General features: G+C 30.4%; 2 protein-coding genes and 1 pseudogene across 6 annotated transcripts; 2 read left to right on the top strand and 1 right to left on the bottom strand.

Annotated features, from left to right (window-relative positions):
* The first annotated feature begins 332 nt into the window (after positions 1-332).
* Positions 333-4,075, top strand: LOC127265016 (transcription factor bHLH74-like). 5 transcript variants are annotated; one of them, XM_051294656.1, is made up of 9 exons: positions 333-565; positions 965-2,234; positions 2,321-2,524; positions 2,610-2,675; positions 2,754-2,822; positions 2,905-2,976; positions 3,047-3,172; positions 3,252-3,327; positions 3,628-4,075. In XM_051294656.1, the coding sequence occupies exons 2-9, from the start codon at positions 1,791-1,793 to the stop codon at positions 3,648-3,650; spliced, it is 1,080 nt and encodes a 359-aa protein (XP_051150613.1). In that variant the 5' UTR covers positions 333-565; positions 965-1,790; the 3' UTR covers positions 3,651-4,075. The 5 variants fall into 5 exon arrangements, with proteins under 5 accessions (XP_051150613.1, XP_051150612.1, XP_051150611.1 ...); XM_051294655.1 differs by lacking the exon at positions 333-565 and adding an exon at positions 572-817; XM_051294654.1 differs by lacking the exon at positions 333-565 and adding an exon at positions 572-817 and having other exon boundaries at positions 960-2,234.
* A 2,138-nt stretch (positions 4,076-6,213) lies between these two features.
* LOC127264997 (probable xyloglucan glycosyltransferase 12) lies at positions 6,214-9,462 on the bottom strand. Its single transcript, XM_051294628.1, has 5 exons — positions 8,296-9,462; positions 7,888-8,196; positions 7,482-7,772; positions 7,293-7,406; positions 6,214-7,191 (listed from the first exon to the last, which is right to left on the bottom strand). The coding sequence occupies exons 1-5, from the start codon at positions 9,040-9,042 to the stop codon at positions 6,559-6,561; spliced, it is 2,094 nt and encodes a 697-aa protein (XP_051150585.1). The 5' UTR covers positions 9,043-9,462; the 3' UTR covers positions 6,214-6,558.
* Positions 9,463-17,885: 8,423 nt separating this feature from the next.
* Positions 17,886-19,150, top strand: LOC127264856 (subtilisin-like protease SBT1.2; annotated as a pseudogene).
* Positions 19,151-25,780: the final 6,630 nt, after the last annotated feature.

Genomic DNA, 25,780 nt, shown 5'->3' with positions numbered 1-25,780 from the left:
ACTAAAATGATAAAATTAAAATATATAAATAAATAAATAATGATAAAAAGTGGCCATAGTTTGGTTACCTTAGGCGTGAAACCAAAATGATGTTATACACACAGACACATGCAAATTAAATTAAAAATTAAAATTAATTTAATTATTACCTACAAAATTTAAAGAAAAAATAATTACTGCTTTTGCATTATGGCTTTTGATTAATTTAATGAATTAAGGAGGGGTAATATAGTAATTTCCCATACGATTCCATTTGTTGTGATGAGGACCGAACTGAAGGCCCAAAGTAAAAAGAGGAAAGACTGCTCTGACAAATTCCATTAATCAAATCCCACACTCTGCAATTGATTCTTCTGCGCCTCAATTTGTGAGATAAATTTTTCCATTGTTGAATCAGGCCCCATCATTGAATCCTTCTCACAGATGGTTATTTTATTTTATTATTTTATAAAAAAATAATTTTGAATGATGGATAATTGGTTGGCAGTGAGTGTGCAACAGCAAAGAGGAGTCTGTCTGTCGTCTGGGGAAATGTCAGTGAAAAAAAAAAAAGCATCAAAAGGAGGTAAAAGAAAGCTTGGTGTTGAAGAGAAGAACATTTTGAATCAAATTTACTTATAAAATTTGATTGTTCTTATCTCATGATGGTCGAATATAATTGAATTTGCATGCAGAGAGAGAGAGAGAGAGAGAGAGAGAGAGAGAGAGGGGTTAGGGATTAAAGAATGGAAGATTAGGTTTGTTGCAATAATAGTTTAACCTGCAAGGGGCAGTTGGGGTTGCAGTGGTTAGTAGTCTTGTATTTCAAAATGGGCAGGTAAACATAAAAGGGTGTCTTTTTTTGTTAAAAATTGGGGGGAAAAAAAAAAGGAATTGGGGGCCAATTTATGTGGGTAGCTTTAAGCACAATGTTTGTGGTTGGATGCTTGTTAAATTGATGGCTTCCTTCTTTTGATTAGTGCAGGGTTTCCAGTTGGTGAATCGTGTCTTCCTTTTGAAGAAAGCTTTTGTCGATTTTATCTGAAACGTATGTAGAGTATGCACACCACCTGTTCGATGAAAGTCCCAGCAGAATTTGGTGGTTTCTAACACTGCCCATTTTAGGGATTGTTGGGATTTGGAGGTGTTTGTCTCTCACTTGAGGTTAATGTGGTGGATGTGACTGTGTAACAACTACTCTGATACTCCCCACTGCAGATATAGAGAGAGAGAGAGAGGGGAAAAGTTGGGAGGTGGGAGAAAGGGAATCTGCTTTCTAATTCACCAGTTTGGTGAGAGATGTTATTTAGCCAGTGAGAGTGTGTGTGTGTGTTCTTCAGTACAGAAATTCTCCATAGCCAGTCTACTTTGAGCTCTGAAAGTTTCTTATTCTTTTCTACATTTCATCATTCATCATTGATTATCAATTCTAGGGTTCCTGAAAATCAGTTGCTGCTTAGAATTTATACATCTTTGGTGCATTCAATTTGAAAATCTTTATTCTGTGTGACCATTGGATGCTGCTTGCTGCTACAATGAGGGGTTTCTTTTGCTTTCTTTAGGCTATAATTTCAGCTCCATAAAGCTGCCTGGTTTACATATACATATATATATATATATCTGCCTTGTTGAGTGCTGCAAGACATTGCCAGCTTTGTACAGTCAAAGCCCAAACTTACCTTTCTTTACCTTAAAATAGTGGAAGCTTGGAGTTGGGGTTAGGTTTGATTAGGTTAGGGTTGTTTGGATTTGTGGGAACTTTAATTTAAATTTATCAAAATAATAATAATAATAATAATAATATCTTGATTATGGGTTCCCAAGAAAATGGGGATAGAGTGGTGTTTTCTTCTTCCTCTGTGATGAATACAGCTTTAGAACCTGACAATGGTGCTGGATTGTTGCCTATTTCTTCTGAATCCATCTTCAAATCTCCATCCTGTTTAGACCCTTTTTGGGATCCATCGAATTTAAGGATTCAGGGTGAAAGAATTGGGAATTCTTCCATGGTTCTTGGGAGTGAGTTTGGTAACTCACACTACCCTTCATCGATGTTGGAGAATCAAGTCTCTGGAAGCTCTTCTTGTTTTCCATCATCAGGATTAGTTCAGGTTTTGCCAAAGATCCCTTTTTTGGGAAGTCGGAATTACTCAGAAATGGTTACTTCTTACAACATGGACCAATCGAGTCTTCCCCCAAATCATGGCAACAATTGGCATTCCCAAATCTCACCCAATGGTAAAAGGAAAAGAAAGGTACACTATGTCAATTGTGATTTCTATATATGTATATATGTATATCTTAATTTAAATTGACATTGTTGGCTTTTGATTGTTCTTAGAATGTTGAAATGGAAAATCAGCTCAAGGATCCACCTGGGAACTCTTCGGATTCTCCCGACGACGACGGAGAAAAGAAATGCATTCGCGGGCATTCTACGAAGCAAATTAAAGACGGTAACGCTGCCGAATTGTCGAAAGAAAATTACATTCATGTTAGAGCCAAAAGGGGACAGGCGACTAACAGCCACAGTCTTGCTGAGAGGGTAAAAATTGGTTAATTGTTTGTTTGGGGTATTGAATTGTTTCGAATTTATGTGTTTTCGACGAACGAGCTTTTCGGGTTTGCAGGTGAGAAGAGAGAAAATTAGTGAAAGAATGAAGCTGCTGCAAGAACTTGTTCCTGGCTGTAATAAAGTAATTGAATTCTAATCGAAAATTGAAATTCGTCGTTGTGTCGTTTTTTGTAATTTTGCTGGGTTTGGATTTTTGTAGATTACCGGGAAGGCGGTGATGCTCGATGAGATCATCAACTACGTGCAGTCGTTACAGCAGCAAGTCGAGGTGTGTCATTAGTAACATTGTCTTATTTTGTCGAACACTATGTTTTACAGCATTGTCTGATTTTGTTGCTGTCTCGATGCAGTTCTTGTCGATGAAGCTTGCGAGCGTGAATCCAGAGCTAAACATGGACATCAACGGCATGCTGTCCAAAGATGTAAGACCAATCAAATCGTCGAAAATTGTAGTTTTTCGGAAAGAACATTAAATTAATTCTCGTTCGACAGATTCTTCAGACGCGAGGTGGCAACGTTGGTGTCAGTTTAGGACAGAGTTCAGGTTGTCCGTTCCCGGGGCTTCCCCTGGGAACCATCCCAGGGGCAGCCTCGTCATTCCACCCGGCTTTACCTCAGGTAGTGTAACTAAATTCAATTTCCGGAACCTTCTCCTATCGAAGCTGTCTTTAATGATACATTTGTGTAATAATCTCAGAATTTGTGGAGCAATGAGCTCATAGGTATTCTTCAAATGGGATACGACGCCAATCCTTCCTCGGCCGGGATAAATGGTAATTGTCTGAATACTGCGTTTTTATTACATCCTCGAATGGGAAAGATATCGATTCGACATTGTAAGAATACTGCATACTGCATTTTTATAAATATGACGCCAATCGTTCCTCGGCCGGGATAAACGGTAATTGTCTAAATACTGCATTTTTATTACATCCTCGAATGGGAAAGGAATCGATTCGACATTGTAAGATGTTCGGATCGATAAATATATGCAATGTTTTGCGAGAATGGAATGATTTTATCGCGTAATTCATCGTCGTATTCGTGTAAACCAAGATCGAATGTTTTTACAGGGCTGTCCAAAATGGAGCCATAGAGGTCGAATGTAAGAAGGAAGTATCTAACCAGAGGAGAGGAAGAACTACTTGCAGATCTGCCATTGTTCTTCGAGTTTTAGCAGAAGAAATTTTACTGATGAATATTATTCAGATTCAGACATCAAGCACTGTACATTTTATTTGATTCCTGAAAATTAATCATTCTTTTTTTTTTTTTTTTTGGTAAATATATATATGAATTCTGAAACTAAATATTGCAATGTTTCTTGAAATATTGAGATATATATATTTTAAAATTTTAAATTTGGGATATTTTTGGATATTGAATACTGGCAACAACCTACATGGTCTTGTCTTAATGTCTCTACTGGCTATGGCATCCTTATTTATTGCCATAGAATTATTGTTGTATAATTAATTTTGTGGAAATGACTAATGGCATGTCACATGCAATTTTTATTTTTATTTTATTTTTTCAAACTAGAATCTATCACAAAATAACATTGAATTTAATTAAATTAGTTAGTGCATTAATATTTGGTCCTGATATTGTATAATAAATAAATTTATTTACGCATTTGGCTACCTAACGGATCTTATGTACACTGCCCGAACGTTACATATTTGTGTATGCAATGACAAAAAGGAAAAATCAAATAAAATAAATCAAATTAAAAATTTACATGTCTCGCCCATTATTTGAAAAAAAAAAAAAGAAAAAAATTTGGTTAATAAATTTGGAATAATGGAAAAAGGGAAATAAATATATGATATGTATGTATAAGTGGTGGGGGTTCTTGTTTTGTCGTTATCAAGAAATAGAGTGAGGAATGGATGGGTCAATTTTAATTTGGTTAGTTAGGGTGTCTATTATTATTTATTTATTTATTTTTTATAACGTGGGAACTCGCAATCGCTACCCGAAAGTACGTACGGGGTAAATTTACGGTCGAACTTAATACCCTGCAAACCAGATCTGACGGGAAAGACACACTAGGCGAACCATGTGTGGCAGATGAACCTGAAGCGCCGAGGGTTTAAACCATGACCTCACGGTCACAAGTTCAACCCCTACACCACAAGGCCAACCAACCAAGATGGATGATGACATAAATGTTCGTTTGTCACTAGCCGTTTATAAACGAGACACCTTTTAGGACAGATGTCACACATTCCCACATTTTCCACGGCAAAAAAATTATACATGTACATTTATTTTCTAAAGTTACAAGACTATTTTTCTTATCATCCAAATTTACGTGCATTTTTTTTTATTTTTTTTAATGTTATTTTAATAAAAAAATATTATTTTTTATAATTTTTTTATTATATATATTTTTATATATTTTTGTTGGTTAAATAGACATAATTTTATATAACAAAGAGAGTATTATTTAATAATATTATTTATTTTTTAAAAAAATATCTAATACTACATATGTCACAATAAAAGAGTAACATCTGTGTTTTTTTTTTATATTTTTTAATATTAATACTATATTAATTTATAGTGAAAAATGACAAAAAAATAAAAATAAAAACAAAAGAATAATTAAATTTGTGTAATATATTAAAAGTTATAAAAGTATTTATTATGTTAATTAGTAATACAATTAAATATTAAACTTTTTTAGTACTCTTTTTATTAATTAATAATATTAAAAACTCTAAAAATAACTGTTCAGACAATCTTTATATTAATATATTACTCTCCCGGTTAATTATGTTGAAAATCGAGGATAATTTCGTCCCTACAATCATATTTGAATGACTTTAGATACGAGAACTAAGAAAAATATAATTAAGTAATTAAAATTATATTTATAAAATTAATAATGTATAATATAAATATTTAGATTAATATTAAAATAATTAATTATTCTAATTAAAATTAAAAAATAAATTAAAACTTTCAAAATAAATTAAAATATATAATTATTATTCAGAAAAAAAATGATATGAAATGTAACACAAACATAAATATAGGATACCATAGGTAGAGCATAAGTAGTATTTTAATGTAAAAATAAAATAAATAAATAAGAACAAAAATATTACAAAAATTTTTAGGGAAAAAATCATTTTTGGTTATAATATAACCAAAATTTATCAATTTTGGTTCAAATATAATCAAAACTTATTATTCTTGGTCATAATATAAAATTTTTATCAATTTTAGTCATAATGTAACCAAAACCCATCATTTTTTTTCCAATATAATCAAACATTATCTTTTTTGGTCCCACCGTCAACAAACCGACGGAAAATGCTGACGTGGACTTGCAAGATTGTGCAATTTCTTCGAATATAAATATAAAGTTTGGTTTCTTTTCACGTCAATATTTTCCGTCGATTTATTGATGGTGGAACAAAAAAAGATAATGTTTGATTATATTGGTACAAAAAATAACGAGTTTTAATGATATTGAGACTAAAATTGATAAAAATTTTATATTGAGACAAAAATGATAAATTTGGTTATATTGAGACAAAAAAAAATGATAAATTAAGTTATATTGACACTAAAAATAATTTTTTCCCAAAAATTTATTAAAAGTTTAATAATAAAATTATATTAACAACAATTAACATAACACAAACTGACACCACCGTAACCATCAGTATATTATTCTACCGAATTCTTCTTACAAAAAGAATAAAACTAAAACAACAAAAGAATTAACCCAAAAAAAAAAAAAAATCAAAATAAAAATACAGCAAAACAATTCACCAATTCACATCACCATTCATTCGACCTCTCTTTATTTTTCTGTATCCACAAAACTACACTGTACGCCATTCACCATTCATTCATTATATGCATACCTTTCACGCAAAAAGACCTTTTTACCCCCACCGGCTCCGGCGACATCCCCATCGGAAACTGACAATCCGATGCAATCCAATGCAATAGCGATACATCGGCGTCGTCATCGTCGACTAAAGCTACTCGACTTGCTCGCCGATCAAGTCGAGGCCGACGAGCAAGAACGATATCCCCTGAAACAACAAGAAGTAAAAATGTATACCCTGCGCCGACATGAGGCTCCGCACCGACGCTGTCAGCAGCAATAACGCCAGCGCAAGCTCCTTCGTGTATATCCGGTTGTGCTTCTTCTTCTTCTTTGTTGCGCTGGTCGCCGGAAACTTCTCCTTCCCCTTCTCCGGCTGCTGTTTGATTATTTCCTCGCGCAGTTCCTCGAGGTTCCGCTCCGTTTCGACCAACATTGTCAGATCGCCCTCGGAGGATCGGCCGGATTTCTTCGTGACGACCCACTCGTACGCGCTTCCGAGCTGGAAGAGCCCCGAGATCATCGCCGTGAATTTGGTGACCGACATTGTGTTTTCGAAAAGAAGGTAAGGGACTATGAATGGGAACGATTTTAGCGCCGGGATCACATTGAGGAACGTGATCGTCGCCGGGATGTAGCAGACGACCCACGACGGGAGCGTCGCTTCGGGAACGAACATCGTCATCGGGAGGATGATGCAAAAGAGTGTGAATGAATAAAATGGTAGGATGAGTTTTCGTAGTAGGAAGAACAAGAAAATCAAGTTGGCTTTTTTCCATACGCTTATCTGAATTATCGAAGACGAAAAAACACGAATTAGTATTGAATTCAATTCAATTCGACGTTAAAAAGAATCGATATTTGTAGGTAAAGGCTATAGCTATCGACCTTCGATTTAACAATCGCCGGAAAACAGAGCCGGAAGAGCTGCATTGGGCCGGAATGCCATCTGTGCTGCTGCTTCCGGTAAGCTTCGTACGATTCCGGCAGCTCGCATAGGCACTGAAAAACCGGTTAATTTCAATGAGAACGATTGCGATAAAATCGAATAAACAATGATTTCGGTGATCTACTAACGTCAACGTCGTTGAGGAAGATGAATTTCCATCCGTGAAGATGAGCGCGAACTGCAATGTCCATGTCTTCGACGGTGGTTCGCTCGAGCCAGCCGCCGGAGTCTTCGAGTGCTTTAATTCGCCAGACGCCGGCGGTGCCGTTGAATCCGAAAAAGTTGAGGAAGATTCCATTGACCTGCTGCTCGACTTCGAAATGGAAAGCTAAATTGATAAGCTGTAGCCTAGTTAGTAAGTTTTCCTCCTTGTTGACGAAGGACCATCGAGCCTGGACCAATCCGAGTTCTTCGTTGTCCTGCAATTCGGATTGAAGATTTGCTCGATCGATTAAAATCAATGATGGTAACTGGTAAGTAATTCAATTAACAGCGTTGGAATGGAATGGAGATTAATGGCGGAAGGATATTTACTCTGAAGTGAGGAATGGTTCTTCGGAGGAAATCGGGATTGGGCTGGAAATCGGCGTCGAAAATGGCGACGAATTCGTAATCCTTGACGTAGGTGCAGTTCATGGCGGATTTGAGATTGCCAGCCTTGTAGCCTTCCCTAATCACTCTGTGTCTGTAAACAATGTTGACATCATTCTGCCGCCATTTTTGGACCTCGTCTTTGATCAGCAGCTGCGCCATTGGATCGTCGGAATCGTCCAAAATTTGAATCAGCAAACGTCCTTTTGGCCAATCGAGATTGCACACAGCAGCAATCGACTGCTGATAAACCTAATAAAAAAACGATCACCAATCAGTTCAATCGAGATTGTAGATGGAGAAGGGGGTTTAATTAGGGTTTATAATTTAGTTTAGTTTAGTTCAGTTGACCTCTTTTTCATTGCACATAGGGATTTGGACTAAAACCATGGGGAAATAGCCGCCGCCGTCGTCGTCGCCGGATTCGAGATCGCCGGAAACGTGTTTGGGAATAGGTTTGATTTTTCTGAGCTTGATCCAGAAGCAACCTAAGCAGAGAATCAATCTGTCGAGGCTCTGGATGAGGAACAGCACGATGCAAGCATTCGTTAGAAATTGCAGAGGCGGAGCCAGGTATTCCATTCTGATCAAAATCCACCTCGAGTAGAGAAGGTTGAAGACATCTCCGACGGCGAAAATGTCCGCCAGAGCACGAAGATCCGTTCCGGCGAGATGCCAGCCTCTGAAATAAGCAGCGATTTCGACGGCGAGGAGGAAGAGGGAAAAGCAGAGGAAGAGCTTGATGCAGGTGTAGAATCTCGATTTGAAGGCGGCGCTCTCGGCGGAGGAGGCGTCGGCCGAGTCGGTCCTTCCGGCGGCGACGCGGCGGCGGACGATGGAAGCGACGGAGAGGAATGCGGCGGCCAAGGAGGTCAGGCAGCCGGCGGCCTTGTGAGCTTTCAGAAGAATCACCCACGTTAACTGCTTGGCGTTGCGGTTACGGCCGCCCTTCGAAACGGCGTCGTTTGAGTAGCCGAAGTCTTCGTCGGACGGCGACTCGAGCTCCACCATGGACCAGTTGTTCGGATTCTCCATTTTCACCACCACCGACGTCCCCCGGTGCGATTCCTTCGCCCACCAGTACAGCGACGGAGCCATTGCTGAAGATGAAGCTTCTCCAGCGCCGAATTGAACAGAAAATACGTCAAATCGGGGAATGAGAATCTGCCCTAAAGCACAGCTTTCTGAATTAGCTTCGAGGAATGTTGCAGAAAGGGACTTTGCTCATTAAAGCAAGGAATCCCCAATTTTGAGATACAAAGCCTGAATTCTTCACAAGAACATCAAGTTCAGGCGGCAATGGCGGACTGCAAATCGACGAAAACTTTTCTACAAGAAGGGTTAGAAGAAATGCAGACTGATTTTCCTCCTATACTGTGCAGCCATTACATTCATTTACAGCTTGCACAGAGCATTACAGACTGATTTTTTTTATTGAAAAAGATGTATAGAGAGAGAGAAGAGGAAGAAGAAGATGAAGGTGCAGAGAGAGAGAGAGAGAGAGAAACAGCTCAACACGTCTTTGTTTTTGATTCCACTGTCTAAAGAGGAATGGGAAATCAACGGTGTGATTGATCCTGGACCTCGACCCCCGGACCTTCTGTGAACTTCTCGCTCCACACCAAACCTTCTCTTTTTTTTTTTTTAAAAAAAAGGGAAAATCTGTTACAATTTATATTTAGCAAAATTTTGTTTCCATAATAATAATTAAATAAATAAAATAAATAATGAAGAATCAAACATCAATCAATTTTAATTTTGGTCAAGCAGACTCGGAAAGGGTACAAAGGAAAGACCAATGAACTGTGCAACAAACAAAAAGAAAGTTTGAAATTTCATTAAAAATAATTCACTAAATATTAATAAAACAAATGAATCTAATAAATTCCAAGACAATGAGTTGTGGCCGCTTATTTATCTATTTATATATTTATTTATTTTTCATTTGTTGTGTTCTTTTGGTTCCAGGGCAAGCATCAAAGCACAATGAAATAAAATTCACCACATTTTAAAATTCAAATTAAATAAAGGAAAAAAATTCAAGGGACAGCACACAGTACAAAAATAAAATAAGTAAATAATGGAAAAGAAAGTACACAAAATTGACTGAATTTATTTAGAGAAGATGGCAAACTTATACTCCCTCCGTCCATAAAATAAGGATACATTTACTTTTGGTGCGGAGATTAAGGAATAATAGTATTTTAATTATATTGGGTAGGTAAAAGTAATAAAATAATATTTTTGCCCTTACTTTTTTGTTATAAAAGTAATAATGAGATGTAAAGTAGGGGTATTTGTGGAAAAAAATAAGGTATTTAATGAAATGATTGCTTTGTAATTGGACATTCCAAAATAGAAACATGTGTAATTTCTAACTGGACGGAGGAAGTATTTATATTTTCCAGCCTGTTTATTCAATTACTCAAATTAAATGAATAGCTATTATGATTTTATGGATAAATATGGAATAGTGTGACAGTATTCAATATATATTTTAATAACACATGGAATATTGTTGGACGGGCCTTAAATATAAATTTTTTTTGTTATTTTCAAATTATTATTTTAAATTATATTTAATATATTTTTATTTAAAATATTATATAATAAAATTTTAAATATAAAAATGGGCATTAGCACAGAATCTGGTGCCTAATTCAGTGTGAAAAAGAGATTGAATAAATTAGGGAACTAATAATAGAAGCAATCGTGTGACAGCAAATTTTTATTTGATTTAATTACAGTTAATTTTAAAAGGGTTTAAAGTAGGGTTTTTTTTAAAGCGCGCGATTCATTAAATGAGGTGTGAGTTGACGAAATTGTCCTCAGCACCGACAGTGTATCTACATGATGGAATGTCTAATTTAGTAATTTAAGAAAAAGATGTAACACGAAAAGCGGCAATAATGAGTTTTAATAAGTGCAAGTGCTGCTATAATAAATCCATCAATATTTTCTTGTATTTTTTTTTTTTGGAGTGAAAGCGACTTTTTTTTTTTTTAAATAATATAAATTATTTATTTATATATTTATCAATAAGATTTATATATCAATAGAAAATCCCCTGATTTTACCGTTATGGAGGGTAAAAGGGGAATTTCACAAGTTCATGGGATTCCAGTTGCTCCCGAGTGTGGGTAGGTGTCGTCGTCGGGTGGTATGATAGAGTGCACGGTGGGTGATGCAGGCGGGTGACCGCTCGGGCAGGTGGAAAGGTTGCATAATCAGCGGAGAGATTGACACGTGGCATCCAGTTGTATCCGTGTGGATGGCTGTCACTCACCGCCGGCGCTCAACTGCGCTCTTCCTTCACCCGAGTAGAAAGTATTCCCTCAGTTTCAGACACCGGGTTGCTACACAGTAGACACAGTAATTAGTAGATAATTAAAAATGTATTAGTGAAAATAATTATTTTATAATATAAATAATTATAAATTAAGATTAAGATAATTAATTAGTTTAATTAAAATAAAAAAAATAAAATTAAAAAATTTAAAATAAGATTAAAATGTGTAATAATTTTTCAAAAAAGGAAAGTAACATGGTAGTTGGGACGGATGGAGTAATACATATTTGGGGTGTATTATTTTTGTATATTTCTTTTATAATTTTTTTCCAAAAAAAAATAAAATTAATATGTTATATATTTATTATTTTATATTATTTATATAATTTTTTATAATTCACATCAAATTATTTTTTAAAATTATTTTATAAAATAACACACAGATTTGGTCACCTTATGCATATTTTTAATCTTTAAATATTTGATAATTTTAATGAATATTACATGTCTAGCTGGGTATTTATTTGATTTGTTGTCTCGTGTTGACATTACTAATTGCAAGACAATTTTAAATTAATCTAAAATATTTTACAATATTTTTCTTTGTTGTCTGTCTCAAATATCTTAAATATATATATTTTTTTTATTTTTTCAAACCGCCTTACAATATTTTTTAAAATAAAAAATAATTAAATATATTTAATATATACACTATACTGTATTCCATCGTATCACTTAAACAATATATATACATTTCGCTTTTTTGTCCGATCACTTAATTTTTAAATTATTCTACTTAATATTATATACCTAAATTATATATATAGTTTCTCTTACATAAAACTCAAATTGACTTCTATGTCATGTACGCTTACTTGAGTTTGAGGAGGTATTGAAATATTAAATTTTTTATTTTTCATTTATTATTAATTTAGTGTTTTGTTCAAGAATTTTAGTTTGAATTTTACTATTTACTAATTTTTTTCATTAAAAACATCGAAATCGTATTCTTTTGCGAAATTTTTTTTTTACAGATTTTTACATTCATTTTCTTTTAAAAAATATCACATCAAAATCTATTTATGTTATGACAAATAACTAATCAAAAACAAAATTATAGTACTATTTAAAAATTCAAACCCAAAAATCAAATCCACAAACTAACACGTTACAAGCGTTTGTTTGTTTAGTATTTTGATTTGAGATTTTTTTTTATGTGAGAGAAAGAATTTTGTTGATAGCATAAAAAATAATATTTTATGTTAAAATTGAATTTTTTATAAGAAAATAAAATATATATTGAGAATCTTGTAAGAAAATTTTGATTGAAAAAATTTCAAATCAAATACTTATTTTTTTATATTCAATTGGAAATTAATTTTTATTTTTAAAATATTGCATCAAAATTTATTTATATTACGACTATACAATCATTCAACTTCAAATTTCATTTTGTAAAATAAATTTATTTCTTATTAAATAAATTTTAAAGATTTACCATTTAAAAATCTTCATTGATTAAAATACCTAAATTCCTTCAAATTCAAATCCAATTTCCTATATATTGGATGCATTTACATTAATTAAATGGGAAGTTTGATCCTAATTTGTTACATTCATGACACGTTACGATAAATAAAAAATATTTCCTATTCTTAATTAAAATAATTATTAATATTGTCCAATTGAACAAAGTGACACCTACTATTTCAGTCATTTGAGAAAAGGTGACTGAAATGTAGATTTGGTTATTATTATTATTATTATTATTTTAAATTATTAAATTTAAATTTATATATGTTTAATAGATTATATTAAAAATTAAATTATATATATTTTTAAATACCACATTAAAATATTTTTTAAAATCAAACTTTTACTAAGAAATTTCTATTTCAAAACAACTTCCAAATGAATGTTGGGAAACTTCAAATAAATAATAAATTTTGGGTGTGTTTCTTTAAATTATATTATATAATTTTATTTTTTTTTAAAAAAATACCATATTAATACTATTTTTTAAAATCAAACTTTTACTAAGAAATTTCAATTCCAAAACAACTTCCAAAGGAATGTTTGGACACTCCAAATAAATAATAAATTTTGTGTGTTTCTCTACGGTGGTTTGAAAAAATATTGCCTCTGAATTTGGTTTAATTTGAATTTTAAAATATATTTGAAGTTATTTGTTTGTTTTATATGTAGATTTGGTTTGAGTTTGAAAATTTTTGACATATATTAATTTGATGAGTAATAAATATAACTAGCGATGACACACTGCCTTACACGATTTGTCTTAATTATTAAAATAATACTATTAGATAAATAATTGATTATATTTATAAGTATTTTGTAAAATTTACAAATATTCTTAATACTAATAACAACTAATATAAAATTTATCATATGACTATTTTTTTGTCATGTCCATTAAGATATAAAGTTAGTACTATAAATATATAAGCATAAACTATAAAAGTGTAAGAATTTGCTTTTTCTATATATTTTTTTTTCACAAATTTTTATAAAGAAATTAATACATTATATATATATTCATAAATCAGTTTGTCCATTTAATATTTTTCGATATAACAATTTCTCATAAATATTATTTAAAAAATATAAATATATACTCTCATTAATATAGTATATACATTTTCTACTCATAAAAAGTCTACTATTCAACGTAAAATATTACTCCCTCCGTTCCAATACAATAGTATTGTTTACCATTTTTGTTCGTCCCAAAATAATAGTTTTGTTTCCATAAATACTCACATCACCATAAAATTATCCATACATTTTTATTATTATTACACAAATATCACTACTTTTTACAATAATACATTCACAAGGGCAAATAAGTCTTTTACTTATACTTTTTAGTTTTTACCAATTATCAATATAATATTAATATTCTTTAAATATCGTGTCAAACTCAAATAAGATCATAGTTTTGGGATGGAGGGAGTATTTTTTATATTACCAACACAGTTTTTATACCAAAAAAAATAAAAAAATAATAATTCATCTAATAACGCTGAGTGAACAGAATGCTTATTTTTATGTTTCTTACATAATTATTTACATCTTACGTAAAAAAAAATTTCTTTCTAATAATCTCGCAAAATAAACACACCCTACGAGTATATCTATGTGATATTTTTTTTTTTAATTTCCAATATTATTTTACGGTTTATTACATGTTTTTACGAGAAAAGGAAATTTATTGAGATAATAAAATAAATTTTTATGACAACATATGAAAAAGAATTATAATTATAGATATAATTAATTTATTAATCAAATAAAACAATTTCTTCTAATATTTTTACAAATAAAATCATCAATAATAACATCATGCAATATCAATTTTATCTAACATTTTTTTTTTTCAATAGATAATATAGCTAAATCATTTAATCTCTCTTGAGACATAGACGATCTTAAATAAATTTTTAATAATTTTAACTTTGAAAAACTTCTTTCAGCCGATGCTACAATTATGGTCACAGTTAATAATATACGATAAACAATTGAAACATTTGGATAGCAATCCGCAACTTTAATAAATTCAAAAATTTCTATTGGCAATGTTAAATTATATAGTAAAATCATTTGTAAAACTTTTAATTCTTGGATAGTTTCTTCTACGTCAATATCACATACATTGTTATCAGAAAAAGTGATTGAAAATATATTACAACATTCTCTTGGTACTTTATCATTTAAAGATTTTAATTTATTTGAATTAAATAAAAGACCAAATATTTTGTTAAACTTTTTTAATTGCTGAAACCTATCATTTAATGAGGTAATTGTCATATCTACTACAATTAAAAAATAGTTAACTTTAAAAAAATTTTCTCCTGTTTGAACTTCTTCATTTTGATCAACATCATCAAAATTTCTTTTTCTAAAAATTTTACGTTTAGTTGGAAAAATACATTCAATATCCATATTAGTAGCAATTTCTTTTGCAATATTCATACTACTATAAAATAATTCGTTTCTATATTTTTTAAAAAATAATAAAACATCTTCTAATTGTTTTATAGCAGTATCAATGCAAACAAATTCATTTTGTAATTTTTTTACTTATACTATTAATGACAAATAAAATATCATACCAAATAATCATACCTAATAAAAATTCATAAGATTCAAGTGAATTAATCAAACTTTCTGCTTCACTTTTTGATTTAGCATCATCACAAGAATGAATTACATCTAATAAAGCTAATCTAATTTGAGGACCTTGAAATCTAATAGCTTTAATACTTTTAATTCGACTTTCACAACGAATATTTGAAAAAGATTTTAAAGTTAAATTTGAAACATTATCAAGTAAAATTTTCCATCTTTTTTTAGAACTTGAAAATAATGTATATAAACGTTGAACAACTCAAAAAAATGAAACTGCTTTTGTACAAAAATGTGTCGTATCACAAACAGTAAGGTTAAGACTATGACAAGCACATGACATATATAATGCTTTAAGATTTATCAAGTAATCTTTTTTGAACCCCTTGATGTTTACCTTTCATGTTCGAACCATTATCATAACCTTGACCTCTTATATTATTAATATCAAGACCTAAAGCTTCAAGTGCATTTTTTAATCCATTGAAAAGTCCTAAACCGCTTGTATCATCTACTTTTAAAAATTGTAAAAAGAATTCTTCTATCTTAATATTAGTACTTGACATGCTTATACATCTTACGATTAATGTCATTTGTTCGTGATGAGTGATGACTAATATCCGAAGTGCAATCAAGAATTTTTTCTTTTTTCACTTCCTGATAAATATTTTTTAGGCAACATCACTAAATTGATAAATTTAATAAAATAAAATAATAAAGAACAATCACACCTGATTTGTAGATCGTCTTTGTCAATAATTGAATCTTTTTTTTATTAACTTGCAAACACTGTTCTGAAAAAATCAACAAGTATTCAAATTCAATTAATAAATATGATTTAACATTTACAAGTAAAAAAACTATATTATTATTTATTATTTAATAATAAACAGTTTTAATAAAATAGGATGTTATATATATACTAATAAAACATGACGGTAGACTCATAGGATAAATATAAAAAAAAATACATAATATATTTCGATAAAAAAAACATAATAGAATTATTTTTTTTTAATCCAAACTCAAACAACCTATCAGTTGATTATAAAATAGTATATATATATATAAAAAATAAATTAAAATAAAGTTAAGTGATAAAAAAATTATCATTTTATTCATTTATACCAATAAAATAATATAATTAAAAATACTAAAAAATAGTAAAATTATAAAAAAAGAAAAATAAAAGTAGAAGTTAATTTGAAATGAAATATAAAATTAAAATGTTAAATTTCTTAGAGTTAAAAAAAAAATAAAAATTTATATATATTTTTAAATGACTAATATAATAGAACAAAAAAACATAAAAAATAAAAGAAGCAATCTTACCATATGGGGAACGGACGGACGGTCCTGTGGAGTGTGGAGAGAGCGGTGGGGAAGAGACAAATGACAAGTAAAGAGTGGGTGTGGCGGACTGGCGGTCCGGGTGTCCGGCGGCAGCAATGTCAATGCAAATATGCAATCCAAGTCCAATGATAGCACAATACTTGGTGAAGAAGAAGAAAAATTGATCCAAAAAATATAAAAATATAGCAAAAATTGAACTATTAATTTGTAAAAATGAATAGAATAATAAAATCGAATAAAAAAAATACTAACCGTTGTGAGAGATCAGTCAATTCGTTTTCATTCTCTCCTAGGATGTAGAGTTTTAGAATGTAGTTAACTAGCGTGTCCACAGTGCAGTTAATATCCATTATACCATTACTATTAATTAGTTTTGAAATTATAAATATTATTATTGACTTATTGTTAATTCAGAAAAACATGTTTCATAAATATTATCTATTTATGATATAATTAATATAACCCCTTTTATAAAAATTATATATATATTACACTATATATACGAAATGGGCCCCTATTTTTTTTGGGCCCTGGGTGGGCGCCCTCTCGTCCGGGCCCATGGCCGGCCCTGAGCTTTAGCATAAATTTAAGTCCCGGGACATACATGCATTGATTATTAACTTAACTCTCATATTGACTCCGAAATGCGTACTAACTATCTCATTTTTGTATTATCTATAGGTAAGCCAACATGGAGACTCGAGGACCGACAGAGATCCACTCAATGACGAAGGTAAGTTATTTAAATCTAATTTATACTTTCGAATATTTATTTACTTATATTAATTTTGAATCCTTTCAGATCTATTCGGGGGCAAAGAGGATTACGAATGGAGTTGTTAGACCGCACCAAAGCAATGGAGAATTTCGCTACTTTTCTTTTTACTTTTATTGCATCTTAGAATTGCATTCATTTTTAAGTTTTCTTGCATTTAGCTTTAGCATACATTTAAGTCCCGGGACATACATGCATTGATTATCAACTTAACTCTCATACTGACTCCCAAACGCGTAGTAACTATCTCTTTTTTGTATTATATGTAGGTAAACCAACGTTGGAGACTCGAGGACCGACAGAGATCTACTCGATGACGAAGGTAAGTTATTTAAATCTATTTTATACTTTCGAATGTTTATTTACTTATATTAATTTTGAATGGAAGGTTTTGCTGCATATCTATCAACACCCGAAGTCAAGAAGTTAAAGAGATTCAGAGGTTATGGCAGTGAGACCTGACAGGAGGCTTGGGATCCACACTACATACTCTTACCAGTTCCTGGGGTTGAATACCAAGGGCGATGACGCCGCCTGGATCACATCTAGATTTGGCAGAGGATCAATCATTGGAGTTATCTGGTGTATGGCCGGAGAGCCCAAGCTTTGGGGACAGGGGAATGCCTCGGGTGCCCCGGAAGTGGAAAGGGAGATGCCAACAGGGACAGGGCTTCAGCGCATCGAAATGCAATAGGAAGCTCATTGGCGCTCGATACTTCAAGAAAGGTCACCGTATGGCTTCACAGGGTTTTTCCAGGCTGGAATATGGATCACCTCGTGATTCCCATGGCCACGGCACCCATACAGCTTCCATAGCTGGGGGAGCGCCAGTTCCTTCGGCTAGTGTCCTTGGGAATGGAGCTGGTGAGGCTCGAGGAATGGCGCCATCTGCTCGTACTGGAATTTACAAAGCCTGCTGGTCCAGAGGCTGCTACAGCTCGGACATCCTTGCAGCAATAGATTCAGCCATCAAAGATGGTGTAGATGTGCTTTCCCTCTCCCTCGGTGGATTCCCGGCGCCATTTTATGATGATGTCATAGCCATTGGCAGTTTCCGGGCAATGGAGCATGGAATATCAGTCGTCTACTCAGCAGGAAACAACGGCCCGATCCAAAACTCAGTTACAAATGCAGCTCCCCGGATTGCTACCATTGGTGCCAGCACAGTTGACAGGAGATTTCCAGCCATTGTTCGATTAAGCAACGGGAAGTACCTCTTTGGAGAGTCTATGTACCCTGAGAAGGGACCTGCAGCTGCGGCAAAAGAGTTCGAGCTGGTTTACATCACAGGTGGAAAAACAGGGAGCGCATTTTGCTTGAGAGGATCTCTTCCAAGACGAACAGTTAGAGGCAAGACGGTAGTCTGCGATAGGGGCATAAACCAGAGGGCTGAGAAAGGTCAGGTGGTGAAAGAAGCTGGTGGTGCTGCAATGATTCTAGCAAACACAGAGATGAATATGGAAGAAGATTCGGTTGATTTCCATGTCCTGCCTGCAACATTAATAGGTTTCGATGAATCAGTTCAGCTAAAATTTTTCATAAACTCATCTAGAAAGGCCTACTCGGCGAAAGGAGACAAACCCGAAACTTCAGTATTCCTTAAACCCAAAGGAAGAATTATCTTTGGAGGCACTAAAGAAAGGTAGAATTTTGCTACCTTTGCTTGTACTTTTATTGCATTTTAAAATTGTATTGATTTTCAAGCTTTGTTGTATTTAGCTTTAGAATAAATTTCCGTCCCGGGACATCCATGTATTGATTTTGAACTTAACTCTTGTACTAACTCCTAATCGCGGACTAACTATCCTTTTTTTTTTGTATTCTATGTAGGTAAGGAGACGTGTAGACTCGAAGACCGACGGAGAAGCACTCGATGACGAAGGTAAGTTATTTAAATCGAATTTATACTTTTGAATTTTTATTTACTTATATAATTTTGAATCCTTTCAGATTTATTAGGGTGGCAAGTAGGGTTTCGAATGAAATTGCTAGGCTGCACAAAAAAAAGAAAAAAAAAAAAGGGGAAGAATTTCTCTATATATATATATATTTTTTTTTTTTTTATTACTTTTATTGCATTTTTAAATTGAATTAATTTTCAAGCTTTCTTGCATTTAACATTAGTATCAATTTATGTCCCGGGATATCCATGTATTGATTATCAACTTAACTCTCATACTGACTCACAATCGCGTACTAACTATCTCTTTTTTGTATTCTCTTTAGGTAAGCAACCGTGGAAACTCGAAGACCGACGGAGATGCACTCAATGACGAAGGTAATTTATTTAAATTTAATTTATGCTTTCGAATGCTTATTTTCTTATATTAATTTTGAATCTTTTTAGATCTATTCGGGTGGCAAGGAAGATTACAAATGAAGTTTCTAGATCGCACAAAAAAAAAAAAAAAAAAAAAGAATTTCGCCTATTTTTGTTTTTACTTTTATTAATACTTTAAATTGCATTCATTTTCAAGTTTTCTTGCATCTTAAAATAAAAGAGCACAGAGTAGAATGCATATATGTAATATTCAAAATTACAAACAGTTATATTTATATTTTTATAATATTGGGTTTTTTTTTAATTTTTTATTTCAAACTTTATTTTATGCTATGTTGTCATGAATAGTTCAGTGTCCACATACGAAATTAGTTTATATAGAGTTTTAACTTCAAATTTTTTATTAACATTAGAAGAATAATTTATTTTATTTCCTCATATATATTTTCATTCTTTAATTTGTATAAAATGTTTTTTTTTGCAGCGTTTATAGATTAATAAATAGTAAAAATATAATATATTTTTGTACTTTTTATGAAAAATGAGAATTGAATGAGATATTTTTTTAGATATACTTAGAGATTAAAAAATTAGAGAAAGAAAACACAGTAAATAAATCAGAAAATGCAGAAATGTATAACAAGACTTGCAAAAATTATTTTTATGGCAACATTCTATAATTTCGTTATTGTATATATATATATATATATATATATGTGTGCGCCATTTATTTAATTAGTATTAATATTATGTGATTTTTATTATTATTATTATTATTTATTTCTTTCGGGCTCTTTTCTCCCGTAGAACGGATGGATCATTGTCTGCCCTCATTCTCAATGATTTGTAGGGCCGATTATCTTGTGGACGTTCCACGGGTTGTTGTTGTTGTTGCACAGGTGGTTCAGCCTGTTTGGGGGGTGATCCGAACGGCACCTGAATGATCCTATTATAAAAAAATAATTAGAATTTGATTAAATATGTTATATATATTTATTATTTAATAAATATATGCATTTGCAGAATATTGGGTTTGTGTTATTTATAAAAATAAGAAAAATCTATTGATTAAGTTTTCTTACGGTGGCAATTCATATGTGGGTGAAACCGGAGTTTCTTGAGCACCCAAATCTTGCACGTTCTGAATGTATAGAAAAAAAAAATATATATATATGTTTAGTTATATATAAACAAAAAAAAATTCAATTTTTTTTAATGATTTACATCTCACCTGTTGGTTCTCAACGACTTCCGGAGATGCTTCTATTGATTAAAGTAAAGTTCAATATGTTAAAATCAAATAAAGTTCGAATTCATATTGAATAACGCGAATATACAAATGATTACTATATATACATTATAAACGAGAAAATTACCTCTTTGCGCCTCGTTATTCATATTCGATGAAAAATATTGAGATTTCCTACATCATTAATAAAAAAAATTATATAATTACTACAAGTATATTGTATATATCATTATTTAGTTACTTCTATTAGAACTAAAATAAATAAAAAAAAATTGTAAAAATAAATTTTCATACCAAAGGTATTGTAAAAGCTATAAAACAATGCAACTCACTACCTTCGTATTTATAGCTATGAAATTCAATATTATGAGTATATTATCTATTGAGTATTTTTAATATATATTATTCTTTTTACAATTTATTATAGATTTTGTTTAAAAAAAGTAGATTTATTGAGATAATAAAACATATTTCAACCGTTACATATGAAAAAGTTAAATTATGAAATAAAATGAAATATTATTATAAGTATAATTAAATTATTATAATTTTCACTAATTAGTAATAATTAACACCACATACAAATGACTACATTTAGGAAACTCAATATATTATTTTAATAATAATAAAGAAAATTATGAAATAAAAAATAAAACATTGTATAAGAAAATAAATATTATTGAATTAGACCTAATAAATTGTAGCAACTTCTTCATGTTCCATAATTTTTATGGTTAATTTTTATACTATTTGTCTAAACATATAATATTTTTATAGTTACATAATATTTTGAAGGCTTTTTTTTTAAAAAAAAAAAATTATAAATAACGGTTTAGAAAAATGTACGACTTTGATCGACTTACACGTGTAATAATTTAATATTTATTTATTCATTGTCGAAGATTTGATGACCGTTCATTATGGTAAATAAATAAAAGACAACTCGAAAATATCGCGAAAATTAATTATTATGTTAACTTTACAATATAATGTCACAAAATATATGTTATATTAAGATCATATATGTTATATATTAATCCAACCAAAATTTTAAATATCAATTATAAATATAAACTAGTTAATAATTACAAGAATAATAAATTTTTAAACGTATTTGAATAGAAAATTATAAAATTACTTTTGTATTTACTTTGCCCAAAATAAAAGAGCACAAGTGTAATATTGATATGTAATATTCAAAATTACAAACAGTTATGTTTATATTTTTATAATATTGGTTATTTTTATTTCTACTATTTTTTTTTTAAAGAATAAATTTACTTTTTGAATTGCCTTATGCTCATAATAAATGAATTATTATCTCACTCAACTGTGAATGTCAAAACTGAAAGCCAAATATATGCCGTAATATTTTCTTTTAATTTATATAAATAGAAAAAGAATTTTGGAATAGTTATGTAGGTGAGTAAAATTGCAACGTAAAGCATATTTTTTTAGTTCTTTGTATAAGCTATACAAAAAATGATATTACTAACAATTATAATCTTTAGGTAAAATTGCTTATAACTCTCCTGTGGTTTCGAAATTCAGCGTAAAATCTCCCTATACTTTTAAAAATTGTATGGTACCCCTTATACTTTAAAAAACGTTGCATGAAACCCCACCACCATGAAACTTTCCTAGTGTGATAGAAAGATGATTTCCTATCTATATATTTTGCATGGCAGGAGGGTTCCATGCAATATTTTTGAAAGTATAAGGGACCGTCATGCAATTTTTTAAAGTAAAGTGGAGATTTATGCTAAGTTTCAAAACCACAAAGTAGTTTCATGCAACATCTTTTAAAGTATAAAAAGACGTCATGCAATTTTTAAAGTAGAGAGAAAATTTACGCCGAGTTTAGAAACTACAAGGGAGTTATGGACAATTTTGCCTAATCTTTATTTATAAATATTTGAAAAGAAAATAATAAAGCAATTCCTAAAAAAAAAAAATTGAAAAAAAATCATCTCTTCCAGCTTTGTTAATCATATTCAAAAAAGAAAATTGAAATACTGCATAATAATAGACAATAATATAATCAATATATATTTACAATGGAAACTGATATATATACTTCTCATGATAGAAAATACATTATAAAAACTAAAATTTTCACAATTCCTGCCAAAAGCTGTTATATGCAAGAAAATTATAAAATAATTTTATTAATTTACAATTCACACAAACCTGTATATTTATAATCATACAAATGCACTTTACCTTTTACTGTTTATTTCCAGATTTCATAGAAGTGAATTCAGATTTTTTAAAATAATAAAACATATCTCTTTCTGGTAACTGGTAAAAAAATTTTAAATTACATTACTTTGTTCTTATCTCGTTATCATATAATATTTGACCAATTGCATTGATTTTGAATTCGTGATTTTTACTATTCATATAATAATTTCTCTAAAAAATATTAAATTAATTTTTTTTATTACACTAAAAAATTAATTTATATACAAAATATCATGTTAATATTTATTTATAGCACACATTAAGCAATTATTTTACTTCAAAATTTTATGATTCAACACTAAAAAACTTAATTCCCAAACCTACAACCAAACACTCAATTTTTTCAAAAAAGATAAAAATAAAAATGATCAAACAATAAATTACTTAATTTAAAATATAAAATTGTTCCAATATCATTTTGAAGTTAAATAGAAAATAAAGTTAGTAAGTATGAAAATGAACATCTCATGCATAAAATAATTAATATTTCTGAATTTAATCTCTTGAATTGTAGATGTTAAAGGTTTTATGATTGCATATAGTCATTTTCTATGTTATATATATATATATACATATATATATAAATAAGTGTGTTTTTTTTTTTTTTTTGTAGTTGTTTTAGTGTTTTCTGTTTGTATTTTTTAATTAAATAGTAATTTGATGTTATGTTTCGAGAGATAAAATATTGTATTCTTATTAGAGAGCATGTGGAAAAAGATATACGATCAAATTCATAAATAGTTGAAAGATAACTTTTAGATAATTATAAAATCATTTTAGAAAAGTATGCAACATTGATTAAGTTACACGTGCAATATTTAATATTCATTACTTAATTGTCGAATATAACTACAATAAAAATTTGGTAGATGTGGAAATTAAAAAAATAAAATGAGCGTGTGGAAAAGAATATACGATCAAACCCACAAATATTTAAAAGATAACTTTTTGATAATTATAAAAAAAGGTTTAGAAAATTATACGATCTTGATCAAGTTACACGTGTAATATTTGATATTTATTATTTAATTGTCGAATATAACAATAATAACAAAATTTGGTAAATGCAGAGATTAAAAAAATAGAAAAAAAATGAGTGTATGGAAAAAGGTATACGATCAAACCCATAAATATTTGAAATATAACTTTTTGATAATTATAAAAACAGTTTAAAAAATTATACGATCTTGATCAAGTTACACGTGCAATATTTAATAATTATTATTTAATTGTCGAATAAAGTAATAATAAAAATTTGGTACATACGGAAATTAAAAAAAAAATGAGGCCGCCTATTTAATATGTAAAATAAATAATTTTGATTTTACAAATATATAAAATGACATGATGTATTCATAAAAATGAAAAAAGAAAAAAAAAAGAACTTATAATTTATATATTATTTATAAATAAAAAAAAAAATTAAAAAAAAAAGAAAAACAAAATTTAAAATTACATTTAGATTATTATTATTATTATTATTATTATTATTATTATGTTTGGAGAATCCATCAGCTTGGATCCCCGGGAGATCGAGGAAATTAGCGGTTGCCGGAGCTGATTGGACGCTGGAGGTCGTCGGAGGCGGAGCCGCCGTTACCCCACCGCCTGGTGCTGTTGGTTGCCGGAGCAGAGCACTATTGCTCCGGCGCCGAATATTTATACGATTCCGTCGCCGGAATTTATAAATGAATAATTTTGTTTCTCTCGGCCGAATCCAACCAAGAAAGGAAGGGAGTATTTGGCTGTTTTTTTTGTGTTTATCCTTCAATTAATTTTCAAAAACGATTTTAGATTAATTTTACAGTTAGTTCTTTAATTTCAATTTCAATTCGGTATTATTAATTTAAATTTTATTTGATATTTTGTTTCCATTAATTAACTAGTATTTTATTTACGAGTTATTGATCGAAAAAAATTCATTAATATGGATACAAATTCAAAACAATACATACCTTTATATATTCTTATATATTATATATATATGTTTATTTAATGGTATTACAAAATAATTTTAAAAACTCACTTAATATTAATTATACAAAGGAATATATCAAATAAACTTTATTTATCATAAAAAGAAATATATTTTATTTGAAACACATATAATTGTGTACAAAATTGTACACAATTCATTTTTTTTTTAACTAAAATATTTTCTAATTCATTTTATGTCCTTCTCCTCCGTCGTTTCTCTTCCCGTATCTCCCGTAAAACTGTTGGGTCATTATCGGCTCTCATTCTCAATGACCGGTAGGGTTGACCACGTTGTGCAGGATCTTGAGGCTGCACAGGTTCAGGTGCTTGCGGTGGTTGTACAACCTGTACCGGTTGGTCACGCGGCACATTTTCCAAATTTTGTTGACCATGTGCAATGTTGTCGATTGGCTTAGTATCCTCTTGAAGTAATGCGAAAGGTACTTGAATTATCCTATTTTGAAAAAAAAACTCTGTTAAATAATTATACTTTTATATGTCAATGCATATTGATATATTAACATT

Source organism: Andrographis paniculata, unplaced genomic scaffold, assembly GCF_009805555.1.
Source record: "Andrographis paniculata isolate CXL003 unplaced genomic scaffold, ASM980555v1 Contig71END, whole genome shotgun sequence".
Lineage (NCBI taxonomy): Eukaryota > Viridiplantae > Streptophyta > Magnoliopsida > Lamiales > Acanthaceae > Andrographis > Andrographis paniculata.
Note: the sequence above shows the minus strand (reverse complement) of the source record. Positions and strands in the feature narration are given on the sequence as shown.

Bases quoted from the DNA above. Each gene is read 5' to 3' on its own strand.
- LOC127265016 (XM_051294656.1), top strand. From the start codon at position 1,791: ATGGGTTCCCAAGAAAATGGGGATAGAGTGGTGTTTTCTTCTTCCTCT. The intron at 2,525-2,609 runs GTAAAAATTGGT...TCGGGTTTGCAG, and splicing joins GCCACAGTCTTGCTGAGAGG to GTGAGAAGAGAGAAAATTAG. The intron at 2,823-2,904 runs GTGTGTCATTAG...GTCTCGATGCAG, and splicing joins CGTTACAGCAGCAAGTCGAG to TTCTTGTCGATGAAGCTTGC.
- LOC127264997 (XM_051294628.1), bottom strand. From the start codon at position 9,042: ATGGCTCCGTCGCTGTACTGGTGGGCGAAGGAATCGCACCGGGGGACG. The intron at 8,197-8,295 runs GTCAACTGAACT...TTTTTTTATTAG, and splicing joins CTATGTGCAATGAAAAAGAG to GTTTATCAGCAGTCGATTGC. The intron at 7,192-7,292 runs GTCGATAGCTAT...TCGATAATTCAG, and splicing joins CGGCGATTGTTAAATCGAAG to ATAAGCGTATGGAAAAAAGC.